The 17918-nt window shown below is 38.7% G+C and overlaps 1 protein-coding gene across 1 annotated transcript in view; it reads left to right on the top strand.

The window, feature by feature from the left end:
* LOC137969492 (uncharacterized) overlaps positions 1 to 17591 on the top strand; it is a 31615-nt gene extending 14024 nt beyond the window's left edge. Inside the window, exons 5-13 of the mRNA XM_068815773.1 lie at positions 1968 to 2050; positions 2790 to 2855; positions 3311 to 3353; positions 7964 to 8002; positions 8093 to 8215; positions 10248 to 10301; positions 11689 to 11760; positions 13831 to 14090; positions 16182 to 17591. Of these exons, the coding sequence (XP_068671874.1) occupies positions 1968 to 2050; positions 2790 to 2855; positions 3311 to 3353; positions 7964 to 8002; positions 8093 to 8215; positions 10248 to 10301; positions 11689 to 11760; positions 13831 to 14090; positions 16182 to 16397 (956 nt within the window). The 3' untranslated portion in view covers positions 16398 to 17591. The remainder of the gene's footprint in view (positions 1 to 1967; positions 2051 to 2789; positions 2856 to 3310; positions 3354 to 7963; positions 8003 to 8092; positions 8216 to 10247; positions 10302 to 11688; positions 11761 to 13830; positions 14091 to 16181) is intronic.
* Positions 17592 to 17918: the final 327 nt, after the last annotated feature.

Genomic DNA, 17918 nt, shown 5'->3' with positions numbered 1-17918 from the left:
CATTTTGTTGAAATGCCCAGACGCGGGGAATCTGGAACGAGTGCTTTAATTGGTCAGACGTAATAAATTTCCTTATGCTTATGCTGTGTTTCGTTCTCACACGACGCAAGCGAACGCAGGCATATTAAGCGCAAGCACAAGGAAAACGAATAATTTTGATCCTTATGCTTGCGATTGTGCTCATTCCAGATTTAGATCAATTGAGAATTTTTGTAAAATAAGATATCTCATGGCGCTTTCTCTTAATGTGGTACTAATTAGCTCACAAACTTAATTTTATAATTTATATTCTTGTACATTTATCTTCTTGATTTTCCTGTAAACTTGTCTACCTACTCTTTTTAGTCACGACATGACCCACCCAGATTAGCATCTGCTACCTGTGGGCATGTCCAATTTGTTAACAATACCTATTAGAAAAATTAAGAACTGAACTGAACCGAACGGTGAAATAAGCGCTCTGAAATAAGCGCTTGTGCTAGCGTCGCTAGTGAAACCAGGCTTAACGATCTACAATAGAACAGCAAGACGACGGCTAAAAGTGCACTGATAAAAAGGGCAAAAACAAGACAAAAAATAAAAACAAAGAAGAGACCCATGTCCAGGAGTGTCTAGCTTGTGTATGTATGTATCACGGCCTTTTCATTGACAGAATGCATAAATGGCGGCCAAAAATGTATTCTTTTGTTTATGTGCTAATGAGACTCACCAGCCTCGCTCTCAAGCACCCTTTCTTTTGTATTTTGTCCATGCAAACGAGGCTAGTGAGGCTAATTAGCACCTAAACAAAAGAATGTTTTTTTGGCCGCCACTTATGCATTCGGTCTCTAGACTGGGTAATTGTAAGATCGATTTTTCTACAAACTGAGACTCCCCCAGGAGTCTTGTAAGCCAACCGTATGCCTGGCATATTTACAGTTACTCTTGGGGTCTCGGAATACCCATTTATAGTGGCTAAAACAAGGCCTAGCTACAAATATCCGTATATATATTTTTTAGATATTTAGAAGCTGCTGGGTTATTTAGAAAATTTCGAGATATTTAGAAAAAAAAAAAGATCAAATTTTGGTTTTGTTATTTTTATGAATTCAAACATGTTTTTTTCTTTGAAACTTGAGATGGAACTTTGAGGCTCAATTAAGTAGATTGCAGTGGTCCGGTTGACCTGTTCAGCGGTTTTCCTCACGAAAATTATATCCAATGAGTCTTAGCCAATCACACCCTGAACAAAATGGCAGATGCTGAAAGTTCGGAGGCTTCGGTTCCTGCTGCACCTGAACTCGTTTACATTTACTAGTACGTCTTGAAGTCACTTTATAGAGATTGACGCATGCCCATCTTGGCAATAAATTAAGTTTTTGATCAGTTTATAAAGTCGTGATATTTATAGAAAAATGTTAAGAAGATATTTCAGAAAGTTACTATTTTTTTCACGATATTTAGTGGGGAAGAGCGAGATATTTAGGAATTTCCGGAAACATATTAACTCGATTTTACGTGATATTTGTAGCTAGGCTTTGCTAAAACAAAGCTTTTCGCGGAAAACGCAAATAAAGAGCGGTCTAAAAATAGCCCGGTCTTTGTGAACCCCGTGACGAAGGTCAGGTATGGAAGCTGTATGGTCCTGGTCATATGCTCCCGGTTGAAATGAGACTTTTTTATACATTACACCTTATTCCAAAATGGCCGCCATTTTAGTAGTATTTTGTTTGATTGCAAATTGGCCCTTTTGGCCTCGTTCTAGGTTTAATATTCTTTGAATTTTACGTTTGAAAGGGAGGCCAAAAGGGCCAATTTGCAAGGACACACACACAAAAATAGTCGGAACTGCTGCGTTAAGCCAGCGGTGCATTCATCGATGCGTGGGCGAGTGTCTCGGTCCCTAATAATATTTGTTGTTTACAAGCAGTAACTCTATTCCTAAGTTCATTGTATCTTCATTTTTATTATTGTTTTGTGTTATTCAGAATTGTACCCCAACTGGACTTCATATTCACTGGTTTATCACGATGAGTTCTTGCAGATAGATCGATGTGTGTTTATTCCGAAGGTATGTCACCGGCCCTTTTTTGCGTGCAAACTGGAAAAAGGAAGTTTTGTTCGGAGATATTCTCAATTTTGGGAATACAGTCATTTGTAATGATTTTGACGTCATAAATTTATTTAAATGAAACATTTGAATATCTCTGGAAGCAAAGAAGGTATTCCAAAATATAAAACACCATTCTTCGTCATTTTGAAAGGTCTTTAAAATAAGCAAAGGATATTTTTTTTAATGTCATAGGCACTTTGTATATGACTCCTCTGACAAGTCTCTTGGGTAACACATGTAGCCTAGTCTAGTTGATGTAACGCACAGTAGTCCGGTGCTCAACTACCTTAGCCATCTGGTCGGCGGTTTGCTAGAATAGCATCAAAAGATCTCAGATTGTCATAATTATCTTTACTCGATTGTCATTTTTGGGGCGGAACCAGAATATAGTCAGGAGGGGGAGGGGGGGGGGGGGCATAATTGAGCGGCCTGTTGTAGGGGAGTCTGGGTGCATGCCCTGCAGAAGGTTTTCAAAGATGAATATGGGAAATGCAAATTTCGAGCGTTTCTAGGGATAAATATATTCTAAGTTAATATCTTTGAAGCTTTGTTTAAGCGGTGTTTGCCACTTAATTTTTTTCTGAAGTCGCACCTGTTTTGACGTTTTGATTTCAATTTTGTGGGTTCGAGCGAACACCTTAATCCAGTTCTGGATCCACACCAGATTTTGCCGTAATTAATTGTCTGTATTTTTAAGAATCAACACCAGTGGATAATCAGAGACGGTGATGACTGGAATTATCCCAACAGGATCTTCTTGGGGGTATGTTTCCCTGTGTTGCTTTTAGGCCCACGCATGATTGAAACCCTCTACCCTTACAAGAAGTGAAATCCTGTATTTCAAAAATACACATCAAAGATGTTCATTCTTCAAAAGGCGCTACTTGTTGCGTAATCATGTTGAGAAACCAAGGCATTCATGTGTCGGGCACGTGCCTGAGGTCAAGCGCTCGAAGCCGCAACTAACCATAAGAACAATCAAGCGCAGCAACGTTTGATCGTCGCACATAGCGTTGCCCTTAATGCCTCTTATCAGTGTTACTTTGTTATAAAGTGTGAAGTAAGTCAAACTCCCGTAATTTAAAGTGAAACGAAAACCTGACTTCCGTGGGTTTATTCTAGTTACAATCGTCATAAAGTATTTCCAACCATTAATCTGGAAAGTGGAATGAACATTTTTGCTTTGGTTGTAACGAGGTTTTGCAATGATTCTCTTAGGTGGCAACATATCCATATCGTAAGCTCGACTTGAACCCGTATGGTAAGTTTATAATTAGATTTAGTTATTTATTCTTACTACCTGTAGTTTTGGTGTTTCCGGTTGCTGCTTAATTAAATCATTTTATTTGCTTTCTTCTTTTGTAGAATTCATTGCCTAACTGGTGAATTCACTGGTAAATACCTCGCTGAAAACCGATATCGCATGAATCACGAAGCGGTGAACGCGGTATCAGTTTTTCGAGTGACATTTACTTTGGAATTCACCAGTTTCGCAATGAATTTTTCTTGAACCCCATGAGTTATAAAAGAAAACAAGCACACCCTCAGCGAGCGAATAGAAAAGGAAAAAAGCCCTTTCAGAGTCAACTGTCAATAGCCAGCGAATAGGAATCACGCTTTAATTGGAAACCATCAAAAACGTTGTCAGTTCAAGGTCAAAAAAAGAGTTTTACTGATGTACTTTCTCCCTCTTTATATCTGAAAACGATATCATTCACATTTTGATGTATTTCATTGAAACACACCAGCTTGGCATGAAACAAGAATGGGCAAAATACGGAAATGCAACCAAGAAAGCACGAACTTCAAACAAGATCTGCTCCAACACTAAATTACCTTTAGGTGCCTTAAACTAACTTCTGAAAACACAAGCTAGTGAAATTTCCCCCTAATTTTACGAGAACTCATTGCGATTACGTGTTTATAAAATAAGGGCAAAATCTTCTTGTCACTGTCGAGGCACATCGAAAAACAGTTAAGTAAACGATTAAAAAAGCGCTTGTTCGCTCGCATTTTAGAACAAAGCAAACAAAAAAATCAACTTCTTCTTTATGTCCAAAAGAGTACAGTTGGGAAAAAAAATTCGAGTTTCATTCCTTAACAAAGGAAAACCGATTAAACCACTTTTTAATAATACGCAGAAAGAAATTATTTTCCAAACCATTTTCCATCTGAAAACATAAAGGCACACTGTGTAATAACTATTGTTGACGCAGTATGGCTGTGTAGCTGCGTCGAGCCACAGAAAGCGCGCGAAAAATGAATCCTCGTTTACGTTTAGGTGAGTTAATGTGGGTTGAGCCTGCAATCCAATCAAAAACCAGTACCTGGTGAGCAGTCTACTTCAAAAAACAGCTGACCTCGGTGAATTCTAAGCTTGAGTCCGCGATATGGTCACGTGAAACTGGTCAGCGGATACCTTGTTTTGACAGGTGTCAATCATAACATGGATGTCCAGTGTTAAAGATGTATACTGTAAACGGGCGTAATACTGGTCACACTGGTATACATGGAGGGGTGGACGTACGAACATACGTAAGGACGTACGGACGTACGGACGTACGGAATTACGGACGGACGGTCAATGAAGTTATGGCTATAAAACCAAAATTACTCGCACCGATGGGTTACCATATTTCCTTAACTATGGTGCTCCGCGTTCGCGCCAAGGCGCGCTTAAAAATACCGAAAGTAATAATATGTTAATAATGCTAATGATAAATAATAAAACGTGTAATCGTATCACGATGAAGTCACCTACAATCTTCCTCAAAAATGTTTTGGACACTTGCTTCAGAGGGTCACGTTTTGACTAAATGCCAATTACATATAAACAATCGAGTTCACCTTTATTTTTTACGTCGGAGTGGATGCGCGCATGCGCAGGAACCAGTATCGTGGTGGAGGAAAAAGCGTTGCATCCTGTTAGCAAAATGAATAATCGTGCGATGTTCGGAAAATATGAAAAAGAATGGCACGAGTATAAGTGATGTTCGGAAGAGAAGAAAAGGAATGGTGCGAGTATACTAGATTACGATTGAGCGCAGAGAAGTGTTACCACATCGTCTTTTTGCCGACGTTTTTTATGGAAAAAAAATGATGAGGTTAGGGGAACCGGGAATGATGGACTTGCTTTAACACAGTACCATGCTATCATGGGCGGTAGTTCAAAGTTTGCAAATATGGTCTAACGCTTTTCATTCGGGTTGTGCATCGTAATCACTTCACTCTTCGTCGACAAATTATACGGTTTTTAAATTCTAAAAAAATACTTTTCTAAGCTGAAGCTACTTTGACTCTTAAATTGTACGTTCCCTTTGTGAATTAGTTTTTGTTTATTCGGGAAGTTTAAACTGAAAAAGCTTTCTTAAATTACTAATTCTGTTTTTCGTGAAACCTACGGCAGATTTTCCGGACGAGCCGAAGAATAACGAGGCTAACTTAGCGTTTTTGTTGAGTGATCGATCCTCCATTAAATGCATACAGATTTTTAACTCTTAAGAAGTGAATGTTGAGAGATCTAACTTTTTCTGTACGATCTAACATTCTTCTTAACTAGTTAGTCTTATTATACAATCTTGCTAGTTTTAAAGCGAAACTCTCGAAATTTCGAAGAACCAAGCTTAATTAATTCCGCAACGTGCCTTCTTCCTCTGACCAACTACTCGTTTCGCCAACGGTCGGTCCGCAGACATCTCGGGTCAGTTCACCAAGGTCTCATTGACCGTAAAAGAATCCTCACTATTATTACTTTGGCTGTGGTCAAACCCCAGAATTAATCGAAGTTTATATATTTCTTTGATCATATGGTCGAACAATTGTACTATGCAGGTAACCTGAGCCGCATTAAATCACAAACAGCTGTCAAAATTGAGTCGAATATTCATATGTGTGATACCGGTGTCTGTCTTTTTCGAATCAGAAGTTCTTATCATGAGAAATCACCAGTTGTGTGTTTCTTATGTTATTGAAATTATGGTAAGCTCAGCAGCTCAGCACAAATAACAAATTAAAGCACATAGATTGTCTGCTTCTGTTAAGAAGATATTGATGTACGGTGATTTAGAATTAAGCCCAGGTCCCTCAAAGAGGTGTTGCGAAATGAGTCCTTGAAGATCAGTATGAAGATTAAATAAGCTCAACACCGGATGAGACCATTATTTTGATTTTCCTGACAGAGGCGACTGTTTTTTGGAGCTGTTTCCCATCAATTATCTAATCAAAAGAAGTGAATTATTCCAAAATGAAGGTATAGAAATTCAACAAAATTGGCTCGAAATTTTTTGTACACAATAAATGAATTCTTCAAAGACTGCCAGCCTGTCAGAGAAATTTCAAGCAATCTGCTTGTTTCGAATAAAGAACAGACAGCAAATGCCAGTACTGAAAACAATGATGATACAAATGTATAATGATGTAGATGATTGGTGTGAAGAGAGGAGGACCATCGCTTTGAAAATGGACACCTTATTACCAGAACCTGATATTACTGAACATGGTGATGATATTTTAAGTGTTGCACCAGGAGAAGGTCAATTTTCTGTTTGTTCATGATATTATCATGAAGAGTGATGCAATGCCTATTGAGGAAATAGTCAACTTTTTGAATAGACCAATTTCAAGATGTTAAAATTCAGTCGACCTGGACAAAAAGCATCATTTCGAGGCTCTGGGGAATAAATATAAGGATTTGTGCGAGTTTCTTTCCCTAAGCCTCGAGATGATGCCTCTTGTTTAGGACTGAATTTTAATATATCGAAATTGGTCTATTTTTGAATTGAGTTTAATTCCAGCAAAGAGGATTTCTTCACATTAATGCATTTTAACTCTGTTTTAAGGACACGCCCCAGTATGAAAAAAAGCACCAATCATAAAATTGTTTATTTTGTTGATAAGTATATCACATGCCAAAATGATAAATCCAGTGAAATAGAAGACTGCAAGTTTACTGTTATTGCACAAAGGATACTACAATGAATCTATAGTATAATAAAAGCATGAACTATAGGAGAAAAACAAGACTGCACTTTAATTTATACACATTAAATTTACTTACTTGCAATATTTAATTCACTTCGAGACACTACCCACATCTGTCATCTCCATTATTGAAAACAGCATCATCAACTTTGCAGGGCTATTATCAAATTGACACCCATCCACGAGTCAGCCATTGGCTCTCTATATTTTCTCCCCCCTTGCAATGTTGTTACACAAACAAAGTGCTACATTGCCCAATGAAGCAACATTGTAATGGAGGAGTGGGGGAGTTTATGGAGTTTTTGTTTTCTCTTGTGAGAAAGGGGTCCCAAATAATTTATGGTCGTAAATCGCGGCATTTCGTCCGCTTACTTATGGTCTTCATCGGCCGGGCGAAAAAGTCGAGTAGTTACGCGCTACGTCGATCTTATCGCCTGATGAAGACTTGATGTTAGCGGTCGAATTAACGGAGGACAACCCTTTGCTATGCTGACAAAAGCTAAGGTTGTGGCAAAAGAATATGACGTAAGAGATCGAATCCCTGTGCCCAATGATAATTCTTTTAACTCTATTTTTGGATCGCACACGTGGCTCGAAGGTTAATTTTATCTGTTGGTACCATGACCGCGCGGTCTACTCCCGCATTCACTGAGCAATAAGGTGTCGTCTCTGAAATACCCAACTAGTTTGACAGGGAACTAATAATCGATTTTAAATAATTTTCATCGGAATAGGGCCAATTATGAGGGATTCCCTTTCTTACTTGATATTCTCTTGGGTCTAGGGAACAAGATTTTTGATATTAAGATTTGCCGGCAGTACGATTTAAGTTTGCTTGTACTCGAAATATTTACACGAGAAACCCTAATTAAATTTTGGTTGTGATTTCAGCACTGACCCCAGATCCTCCTACAATACCACCAACAGCAGGTACGCTATATGAGGGATTCTCTAGTCCATATTTAATTTGATATTTGGAAAATGGCCTATCAACCACGCTTTCGGTTTCTTTGTATTTAGTACCAGGTCCCACCGAAAAGGTGATCGTGGCCGTTATTGGTTTGGCGGCAGGTATCGTGTTGCTCCTAGTTCTGCTATTGGTTTACCGAAAGCGGTTCAACTGGTTTTCTTCCTGCTCGTCAGGTTTGTGATCTTTTGATTACTTTCAGTAGCATTAATGCTTGTATAAATAAAGATGGCTATTCGGGCAGTGTATTTTAATTTCTAGTTTATGGCTTGGTGCCGCAGTGGGCGGCCATTTGATTTCTATAGTTTCAAATAGCTATTATGGGATGCCCAGGGGTCAAATACATAATAATTTGCCCTCTGAGCATCTTATAATTTCTTTCGAAACAATAGAAATCAAAATGGCCTCCATATCTGCAAAAAGGTCAATTGCCACCAGTTGGGGGAAGGGGGAGGGGGGTAGGGAATATGCAACCTGGCGGCTAGGTGAACCGCTGAATTGATCGTGAACCGCGCTCTGGTAAGGTTGAAACTAAGCTGCCTGACTTCGTGTAAGTAAGTTGTAGACCCCAGGAAAGTGAAGATAAAATCAACTAACCTTTACATTCGTATTTCCGTGTCCGAATAATGATTCGCAAGAAATCGCGCTTTAGTAAAAGAAATAGTTATGAAATTCGAAAGTCACCTTTTCAAGCGTTGAAAGCGCCAGGTAAGCTTCTTATTCTTGTGACACAAAATGGTAAACTGATCATAGAAATAATATATTCAACTTTTCATGTATTCGAACTGCGGAGTGTAGATCTCAGTCAATATGAAAGTGAGTCATCGCAGTTATGAACAACCTTGAGCAGTTACGAAAGAAGCCTGAAAAAATTCCGTGCGCTTTCTCTACTATCTACTCTACTGTCAAGTTATCTGGGTGCTGGTCACTGCCATGTATCCATTGATAATTATCGATTTCGGGATAGAAGATGAACTTGCAAGTGACTAGCTCCCAGGTAACTTGATAGCTCAGATGAAGAGCAAGTGCAGCGAAATAGCGTGGTCATCATGTAGGTTTGAGTCTCGTTTAAGGGCGGTGCGTACTATTGTTATTGCGCATACGTTCTGCTCATCTCGAGATACTCGGGTTTCCTGTAGGTGGTGCTTACTAATACAGGGATATTTCTGCGCGATTTAAAACCTATGCGGAGAAAGTAGAACTCAGTAAGTGTTCTTGGTATCCGAAAAGAAAATTAGGGGTAACCATTCATTTTTCAGAGATAATTAAGCTTCAGTTTGGAAAAGAACGCCATACATTGCTTTGTATTTTAAAGCTTTTTACAAATATTGTTGATTAATTATCTCTGAAAAATGTGCGATTACCCCCAATTTTCTCTTTGGATTTCAATAACACTTGTTAAGATCTGCTTTTCCTGCATATTCATAAACAAGGAAAGAATACCTTGAATAAGCTAGCTTTGAATTGTGCAGCAACAAAAAGAACATAGGGGAATAATTAGCCTTTTCCTTTGTTTTGGACAAAACAAAGTGTAAATTATTTCCCTGAACCTCGACTCTGTTCTTTTGTTGTTTTGCCACAGAGGGAGGTCAAATGTATTTTTCAAAGGGGTGTAGCGTATTGCTTTTAACCAATGGAATTGCGGCTTCGTGATTCCATTGTCCATTTGCTGCACAGAAAACTAAGTTCTACCCAGGTTATAACTCGGATACCTTTAAGGTATTCCGAGTAATATTTAACAATTAATCCATGAGCCCGTGTTGGAAAGGAGATGGTAACTAAGAACTAGTGACAAGTCCCTCTCGTCCAGATAAACTACGCCATATTGACTTTTGCGGCGTGATGTGAGCATGCGTGTGTTCTACAATTGTTGAACAGAGTGTTGAAACGGCTTTAACACCATTCAACATTTTCGAGAACAAAGGAAAGGTTGAATCGATGTTGAATGAAAGTTTAAACCGATTTATACTTGATTCAACAAGCTTTGAACACTTTTTACGCTTTCAACAATGTTAGACGACCTGTTAAAACGCACCGAACTTTTGCCGTTCAACAAAGGGGCCTGAAAAGGGCGATCTGGAACGAGACACTCAAGCCAGATCTTCCACTACCTCGTCTAATGCTTTAGTGAATGATTGTAATGCAAACGGGGTCAAGCGGTTAACTTGTGTAGTTAACCTTGACTATTTTTTCCTTTGTGGTTATCAGGACCCAGTTCTAATGGTGTTGTTGGGAACTCAATGATCAACAATTCTTGCGTTGGTGAGTAGTATTTCGTTTCGGCTGCTTTGCGTTACTAGTATAGCCAATGGATATGAAACTGCTCAGTGCAGATATTGTCGATGTTTTTAAGAGCGTTATAGAACGAAGAATTAAAGATTACACGGTAAAAATAAGACAATTTAAGGCGACGGGTGATTTCATGCGGAACTTTTAAATATCTTCTGCTTGGCTATCCAAAAGCCGATCTTTTTAAAATGCATTTGAAATTGGTTATGACTTGAAAGAAAATATGTCGTGTTAAAACAGTGAAACTGCAGGATAAATGTTCTACAGCAATGCATTCTGTAATATTATAGCAATGCATTCTGGTCGCTGTACAGTGCTTTCTGGTTGAAATACCGATGCATTATTTTAAAACGCCAGCAGAGTCCGGCAAAAAAGAGTCTTTTTTCACATAGTTTATTTGTTTTAAATTACGATTGTGTTGTTGCTTGCTCTCTATGGCTTCAATTTCAATCGATGGTTTTCCTTTCATCTCTGGGCTATGGCCGTCAATCACTGTAGCGGAACGCGGCAAAGGGTGACATCCCTCGTAGTCATTGGGTGACTTGTAATCTACTATTTCTATTTTGCTTTCTGTTTACAACACTTCGCCAATTTTCAACGCAAATGTGATTGGTGGATGTAAAAAACGAAACAGTAGTTCAAAAGGTGAACGTCAGTCTGCCTTTTATAAAATTAATGGCGCAAAAATGATGGCTAAAAGATATTTTCTATTATTAAAAACTGAACTACGGATATCACATTTCCAGCATTTTCATTGGCTCGCCGGACACAATGAACACAGCAGCAAATACACAGTTTTGCAGCTCCGAGAAAAAATGGCCAAATAAATTCAACATAAAAGAGTTGTGATGTTGGGGTTTTTAATAAAACAATTATTCTACTCGGGCTTGCTGGATATGAAATGATCATAATTAACTCGGCGCTACGCGCCTCGTTGGTTATATATATCATTTCATATCCAGCGCGCCCTCGTAGAATAATTGTTAAATATCCGTAATGCAAATTCAAACGCGACAGCTAGCGGCGACGCAGGGATTGGAAACTTTTTATTCTATTAACCTTGTGTGCATCTCACAAATGCGAACGAGGGATCGGCAAACTCTAATATACGAACTCGACTTACGTTGTCAACACGTCGGTCAACAACATCATTCATTCACCGTGAAGCCAGGGGCTCAACCATGTTATGCCATCCTTGGGTTTCTACCATTTTCAAGAAAGAACAGTTGTTTCGTGCGTCGGCTTGCGCATCTCTCCTAGCTGGCGATTGCATTCTACCCAAGAACATTTGAATTTGCGTTACACTTGTTAATTAGGCTTAAGATAGCTTGCTAACGAAGAATTGTGCATATTTAAACAGATCATGATGATGCGAACGACGTCGATGTTATTTACCCCAAGATTACTAATCATTTACCATTGAAGTCGAATGGTAAGATTTTAAACATTTTCACCAAGAATTTAAGGAGATAAAAGTGTATCCCCTGATGATCGTGAAGAGAGAATGCAGGGAAACACGCCTACCAACGGGTGGTTTTTTGCTAACAAACGGTGGGGTCCGATTCGGCTGGGAGAACGCGAGAGGGCAACCGCTGGCCGGTTGGCTCTGTTGGTTGAGTATCGTAATACGGGCCCTGACAAACTGCTACCTTTGTTGAGAGTGCAAAGGGGTGGACTAACTAGTCTTCTCGGATAAGGACAATAAACCGTAGGCTCCTTCTCACAACTTTCCATGTTCATAACCCTGTATTTATATGTGAATAGCATGGGCCCGAGGTCTATTAAGGATTAATTTCACGGGTATTTTCAAAGTTTTCACAAAATTGCCCAAGTCTATTTGGAAAACTTGAAAATACAAGTGAATTTAATCCTTTTATGCACAAGGGCACATTGCGATTACATTAAGGGCAAAAGTATTGAGGGAAGCCCGTTCAATGCCGCGACAATTAACAATCAACTTAACACTCTTTCATTGGGTTGAATTCAATAAATCGTGGCTGTCAACAGAAATAGCGCTTAAAACGTATTTTACATGTGGGCAAAAAGCACTTAAATCAGAGTGAGAATCTAGTTCACTTACTTTGGATAAGCAACTGTTAATCAGGATCAAGTAATCATGCCCTCCTGGTTACCAAAAGTCACAGTGCCCTCGTGAATAAGAAAAACGCCCTCCGTCTCGGCCAATTAACATTCTGTAAGTTTGCCCCGTATGCGATAAGGGACGTTAAACAACCCACAGACCATTTATAACGTGCAAGCCATGAAGTTCCCCGATGTTGTGGCCTTTTCCCTTGTGGTATATCACGGTTGAGAGGGTAATTGCTTGGGGATACTAGTTACAACAAGCTGCTCAACAATCCGAAGGCAAATAACGATATAATGATGATAATGAACCGAATGTTGACCATGGTGGTGGTGGTCGATGATGTTTATCATGATTATGATGACGACACAATCTCATGGCAATTCTAATGAACGGTAACCTCTGTGAAACTCACCAACGACATATCAGCTCTCTTCCAACTAAGACGAAAATTGAATCAGAAGTGAGGTTAAAAACTGAAATGGAAGCGAACTCAGCAGTTACAGCCGCTAATCGCCTTAATGGTGTCTCTTTGTTGACTGAATTCAATGCGAATTGAATATGAAGGCATTATCGCAGTCACCCCACTAGCAGTCTTTCTTTTTCTTGCTCGAATTTTGGCGTTCTCGAGAAAGACTCTGCGTGAATCGAGTAGTGATCTTTATTGAGCATGCGCTGCATTTTGCCAATATACAGTTTCGAACCCAGGCCTAATATGCCTAGTAGGCGTAGGCTTGATTTTTCATGGTACAGCGGGCTCAATTATAACCATCGGTTTTATCACTAAACAGATGGTCGCACTGGAGAAACCGGTTTGACGAGAGAAAACAAGATTGACTAGTCCAGAATTTCGGGCTGCGGCGGCTTCAAAAAGTTGACGCGATTCAGGCAGAGCCTCCTTTTCTCCTCCTCAGTAAAGAAATAGAAAACAGGAGGCTCTGCTCGTAGGGTGTATCGCAGTAACTCAGTCGCCATCTAAGACAACCTAGAAAGGCCTTAGTGGGCCATTTCACAAGGCCGGGGCGCTGTAACAGTTCCCTTGATGCGTTACGGGCACGTGAGCGCACTGCCATTGTCAACAAATAATGCTTTACATGATTTGTTCCTGCAATTTTGCAATTGAAAGGTCGAAGTGCGCACAATGCGCCAAGGAGTTGGGGTTTGTTTTGTTTGCGATTCATTTCAGAGAATTTCAAATCGGAATTTTATGCGTGTGGCCCTGGAACGGACTTTTTTCTGCCGGCGAAAACGGCGTGTTCACCCAATGGCATGGGAAACTGCCACATTCCCATGTCGAATTCGTGTCTCTGCTTAATGGCCCAGAGGGTATCGACAATCTTCTTAAACAAACCTTAGCTTGGCTCTCGTGTTATCATAAAGACATCAAGCCCTAAATGTGTTTTCTTTTTTTCAAATCAGATCCGGAATTCTTTTATGCCTGCTATTATCCAGAAAACGAAGACTTTACGCGGGCGGTTGCGGGCATTGTCAACTACTTTCGACAGAATGGTTACCCAGTTGTAATGGACGTTATGAGCAGCAACGAGATGGTTAATCTTGGTCCAACTCGTTGGGCAGAGCAGCAGATCAAAAAAGCGAGCAAGATACTCGTATTTTTGTCACCGGGCATTCTGCGCATGTGCGGAGTGACTGACGAGGAATCGCAATCGTCTCATCAGGTAACGTATAGTAGTTTGCTAATTTAAAACGCTGGGGCTGTATGAGACCTTTAAGGAACACTCTCACGTATACCATAAAGTTAGTGCTTTTAGGTCAGTTGGCTCTAGTAATAGCACTTAAGCTCCGCACACAATTATGAATACTACAAGGATAGTCAGTAGACGTGCAGAGTTAGTTACCATATACTCAGTTAATATGTTCAAATAAGGATACCAGACCAAGATGTTATAGGTAAATGGTAATTCATATGTTAAGAGAATAAATATAGAATGGTATACTGAGACAAAAAAAAAAATTCCCATCATACTAAACTACTACTTAGTATTCGGTAAGAAATTCCTACTGGTACCACGTTTAATGTCGAAAGGGCGAAGGAACCCTCATTTTTTATTCACCACGTCAAATGCTAGATGCTGTCTCCGCTGAAAGTGGAAGCGAATTCCACATGCTTCCAATTCGGTTGAAAAAGGATCACAACTTTGGTATAATTAAGTTCGTGTTAAATGGACTCGTATGCCTGTACAAAATATCAAGAAGCAGTGCTTCTTGTCACGGTTATATTTATGTTTGAACTGTAATTTTCTGGCACACTGCCCTTCAATCTGCCGGGAAGCCTTAAATTCCACCTTACCCATTAATACACTCTTTTGTTATGTAAGAGCGTCTAATTTGAGGGTGAAAGTGAGTTGTTTTTGCGATTTGAGCCTGAAAACTTTCTAAAGCATGCACGTTCGACTACAAACTGAGTTGTTATTCAGTGAATCATGCAAGAATAAAAAAACGTCCGTACGTATTATGGTTAATTGTGCTGTTAGACAAAAGTTTTAAATTCTTTACCGTTATTTGTTCAAATTAAAAATTAAATTCAAATTAAGTACTTATATAGCGCATGATCCATAGGTAAATGATCTCAGGCGCTTAAAATTAACAATAAGGGTATTTACAATGTTTAAAAATTATGACTAATTATGATTATATTTACAGTTGTATTTTACAGTTACAGTTATATTTACAGTTGTATGATTATATTTACAGTTAAAAATTAATAATAAGCTTTTTGAAATAAAAATGTCTTAAGTTTTGTTTTGAAAGATTTTAAATCGTTCTCTAATCTAAGTGATTTTGGAAGTTTGTTCCATTCAAAGGGTGCTGCCACTTGAAAAGCTCTGTCTCCTGTTGTCTTGCTTGATTTAAAAGTTGGTGGAGCCAATAAAACTTCATCATTAGATCGGAGTGTATAGTGATTTCTTCTTGACTTGAACTAGACTTTGTATGTAATCAGGTGATAGTCCATGTATTGCCTTGAAAGTCATCAATAAAATTTTGTATTTAATTCTTAGTTTGACTGGTAGCCAGTGTAGTTTGAACATCAACGGCGTAATACGACAAAAACGTGTAGAATTACATATAAGTCTAGCAGCAAAAACAAACAAACAAATAAAAAACAAATGTGAGCAAAATAAAGACGTTCATAACAGACTCTCAGCCTGAGGTATGTTCTTAGTATACAGTGATCGTGAAACCTCAGGAGTAAAAACCTATTTTTTAAGAACAGGTTAGCCTAAAATTTGTCAGTTAGACCCCCTCTAAAGAAGAACCCGTTGACCCTAAAATTTGAAACAGGTTCTAAAAAAAAATTGTACATGCACTTTGGCAAATAAAATCAATTGATTGATATTCTGAAGATTCATCAGTGTGATCTTTCGATTTTACTTGTTACATTTATTTTTATGTGAACTTTTTAATTCTGTATGATTTTATTCACATTTTAGATAAGGCATAGGGGACGGAGACTGAATACCGGTAAATTCTGCTATCTACAACGTGATCTTTTTGTTCAGAAAATAAGAACCAATATAACCTAAATTTGCGTTAATTATCATCTAGTATGTAAGATTCTGTTTAGGCTAAATTTTAAAATGAAAGTTTCTTACTCGTGGGGTTTTACTGTATATGCTCTTAAAAATTTGGTTAATCTCAGCCGGAACGTCCTTATAAAAAAAGGTTCTTAGATAAAAAAAGAGTGCATATGGAAACTAAGCAATTACTCTTTGAAATAGCACCAAATGTCTCAACTTTGCGTTTTGCAGGAACACGAGCGAATCTGGTATGAAATGTGCTTACTACGAACCATTTACTCTCAAACTCATTCCGCCGCCAAGATGGTATGTATCACACAGCCTCGAAGGATGACCATTGACCCGCGGGATGTCCCTTTGTGGGCCGAAATGAGATACAGATGGCCCGAGGACAAGAGGAAGATTTTGAATCGTTTGAATGACAGACCTTTTATCCTGCCTTTGTAGAATCTAGCTATCTGTGTGCAGCGTTTTGTTTTTGTAAATTGAGGAAAACGAGGAAAAGAGCAATAGGCCGGTGCTAGTTAATTGAAAGATTCTGGCTGAGCACAGAAGAAAACTTTATTTCTCACTTTGTCGATGAAAGCCACAATCTTCTGTCTTATCTTGAAAAATTCACTTTTAAAATGAGTAGATCATAATTTCCAGTCCGAAGAATGTCTGAACAATGGGAAAGAGCGTTAGCTGGCCATTCCAGTTCCAGGTGAAAATGGCGGAAGATAGGAGCCTACGATCTGTTGAAGGCTTTTAACAAAAGGTAGAATAGTTTTCAATCCATTCCTCTAGCAAACCCATAAGGTTTTAAATTTTGTACATATTTATTTCTGAAGCCGCACTTTCGAGAGCAGTGAAGTTCAAGTATTAGGGGTAAAGGGTAAACATATTATACTAGCTTTACTGATAATGTTTCAATGTAATTTACATGATAATCAGGACAACATGGCGGGAAATTCAACGGTTTGTATGGAAATTTAAAGCAACCCTCCAACTCCACTTTTCCAGACTGTCGCCTTTATTGACCACAGATATAAGTTCATGTTCACAACTGAGAAGGTTTGGACTCGGTATTTTTCTCTGGAATTCCTTTATATTGCTGTTTCTCTTCTCCATACATTTTCTGTAATTTTGTGCCTTCGGAATTACAGGAAATGCATGGTAGAAACTTTGTTTAAATAACAAAAATGTACAATAGCTATTCTATCTAACTTTATTCAGCCGGAAATTTAACTGCATATGTTCCGTTTTGTAAGATAAGCAGCCAAAAGTATCTAATATGAATTATTTTTATCGTTTTGAACTTCCATACAAAGCTTTGAATTTCCGGCCATGTTGTCCTGATTACCTATGATGCAATCAAAAGCGTATTCAGAAAACTCTCATCTCTCTCTTTCTGTGCACTGTAAGTGCACTACACACTATGTCACCGGGTTGTAAGATTCTAAGAGCGTAAGAGTGTAAGTCCGTGGTGACAATGGGCTCGCAGCGCTTGCATAACTCACGAGAATATACAGGTCTGTTGGAAGCGTGCTTGAGTTTCGTCAAATGAGCCCCAAAATCGGCAAGAATTTGTGACACTAATGAATAATAAAGCAGCTGGTATTTCCAAAACGATGGAATTAACTGGTGATGAAGAACCACGTCTAGGAGAGTAAATTTTTGACTTTGCAGAAACAATGGTCAACCTCTACAGTTGTGATCTTTGTGCTGAATTTGCACATTTCTTGTCAAACGTTAGAAAGGAAACTAACAAAAACAAAAACCCGGTGTCTTGCCATTATTTTGACACAGATGTATTCTTTTTTTCGCGAGTTGTTAGTAAACTCGCAAGATAACTTGATCATGGCGGCCGCTGACATCGACGTCACTTTCGATTTTGCGATTTACTTGTGCAGCCCAAAGTACAATAGAAAAATTGAACGTAGCAAAAATCTCCCAAAGTGTTTTTCGCTGATGGTAACATTTTATATT

The sequence above is a fragment of the Montipora foliosa genome, chromosome 9 (assembly GCF_036669935.1).
Source record: "Montipora foliosa isolate CH-2021 chromosome 9, ASM3666993v2, whole genome shotgun sequence".
Lineage (NCBI taxonomy): Eukaryota > Metazoa > Cnidaria > Anthozoa > Scleractinia > Acroporidae > Montipora > Montipora foliosa.
This window is presented reverse-complemented; position numbering and strand designations above follow the sequence as displayed.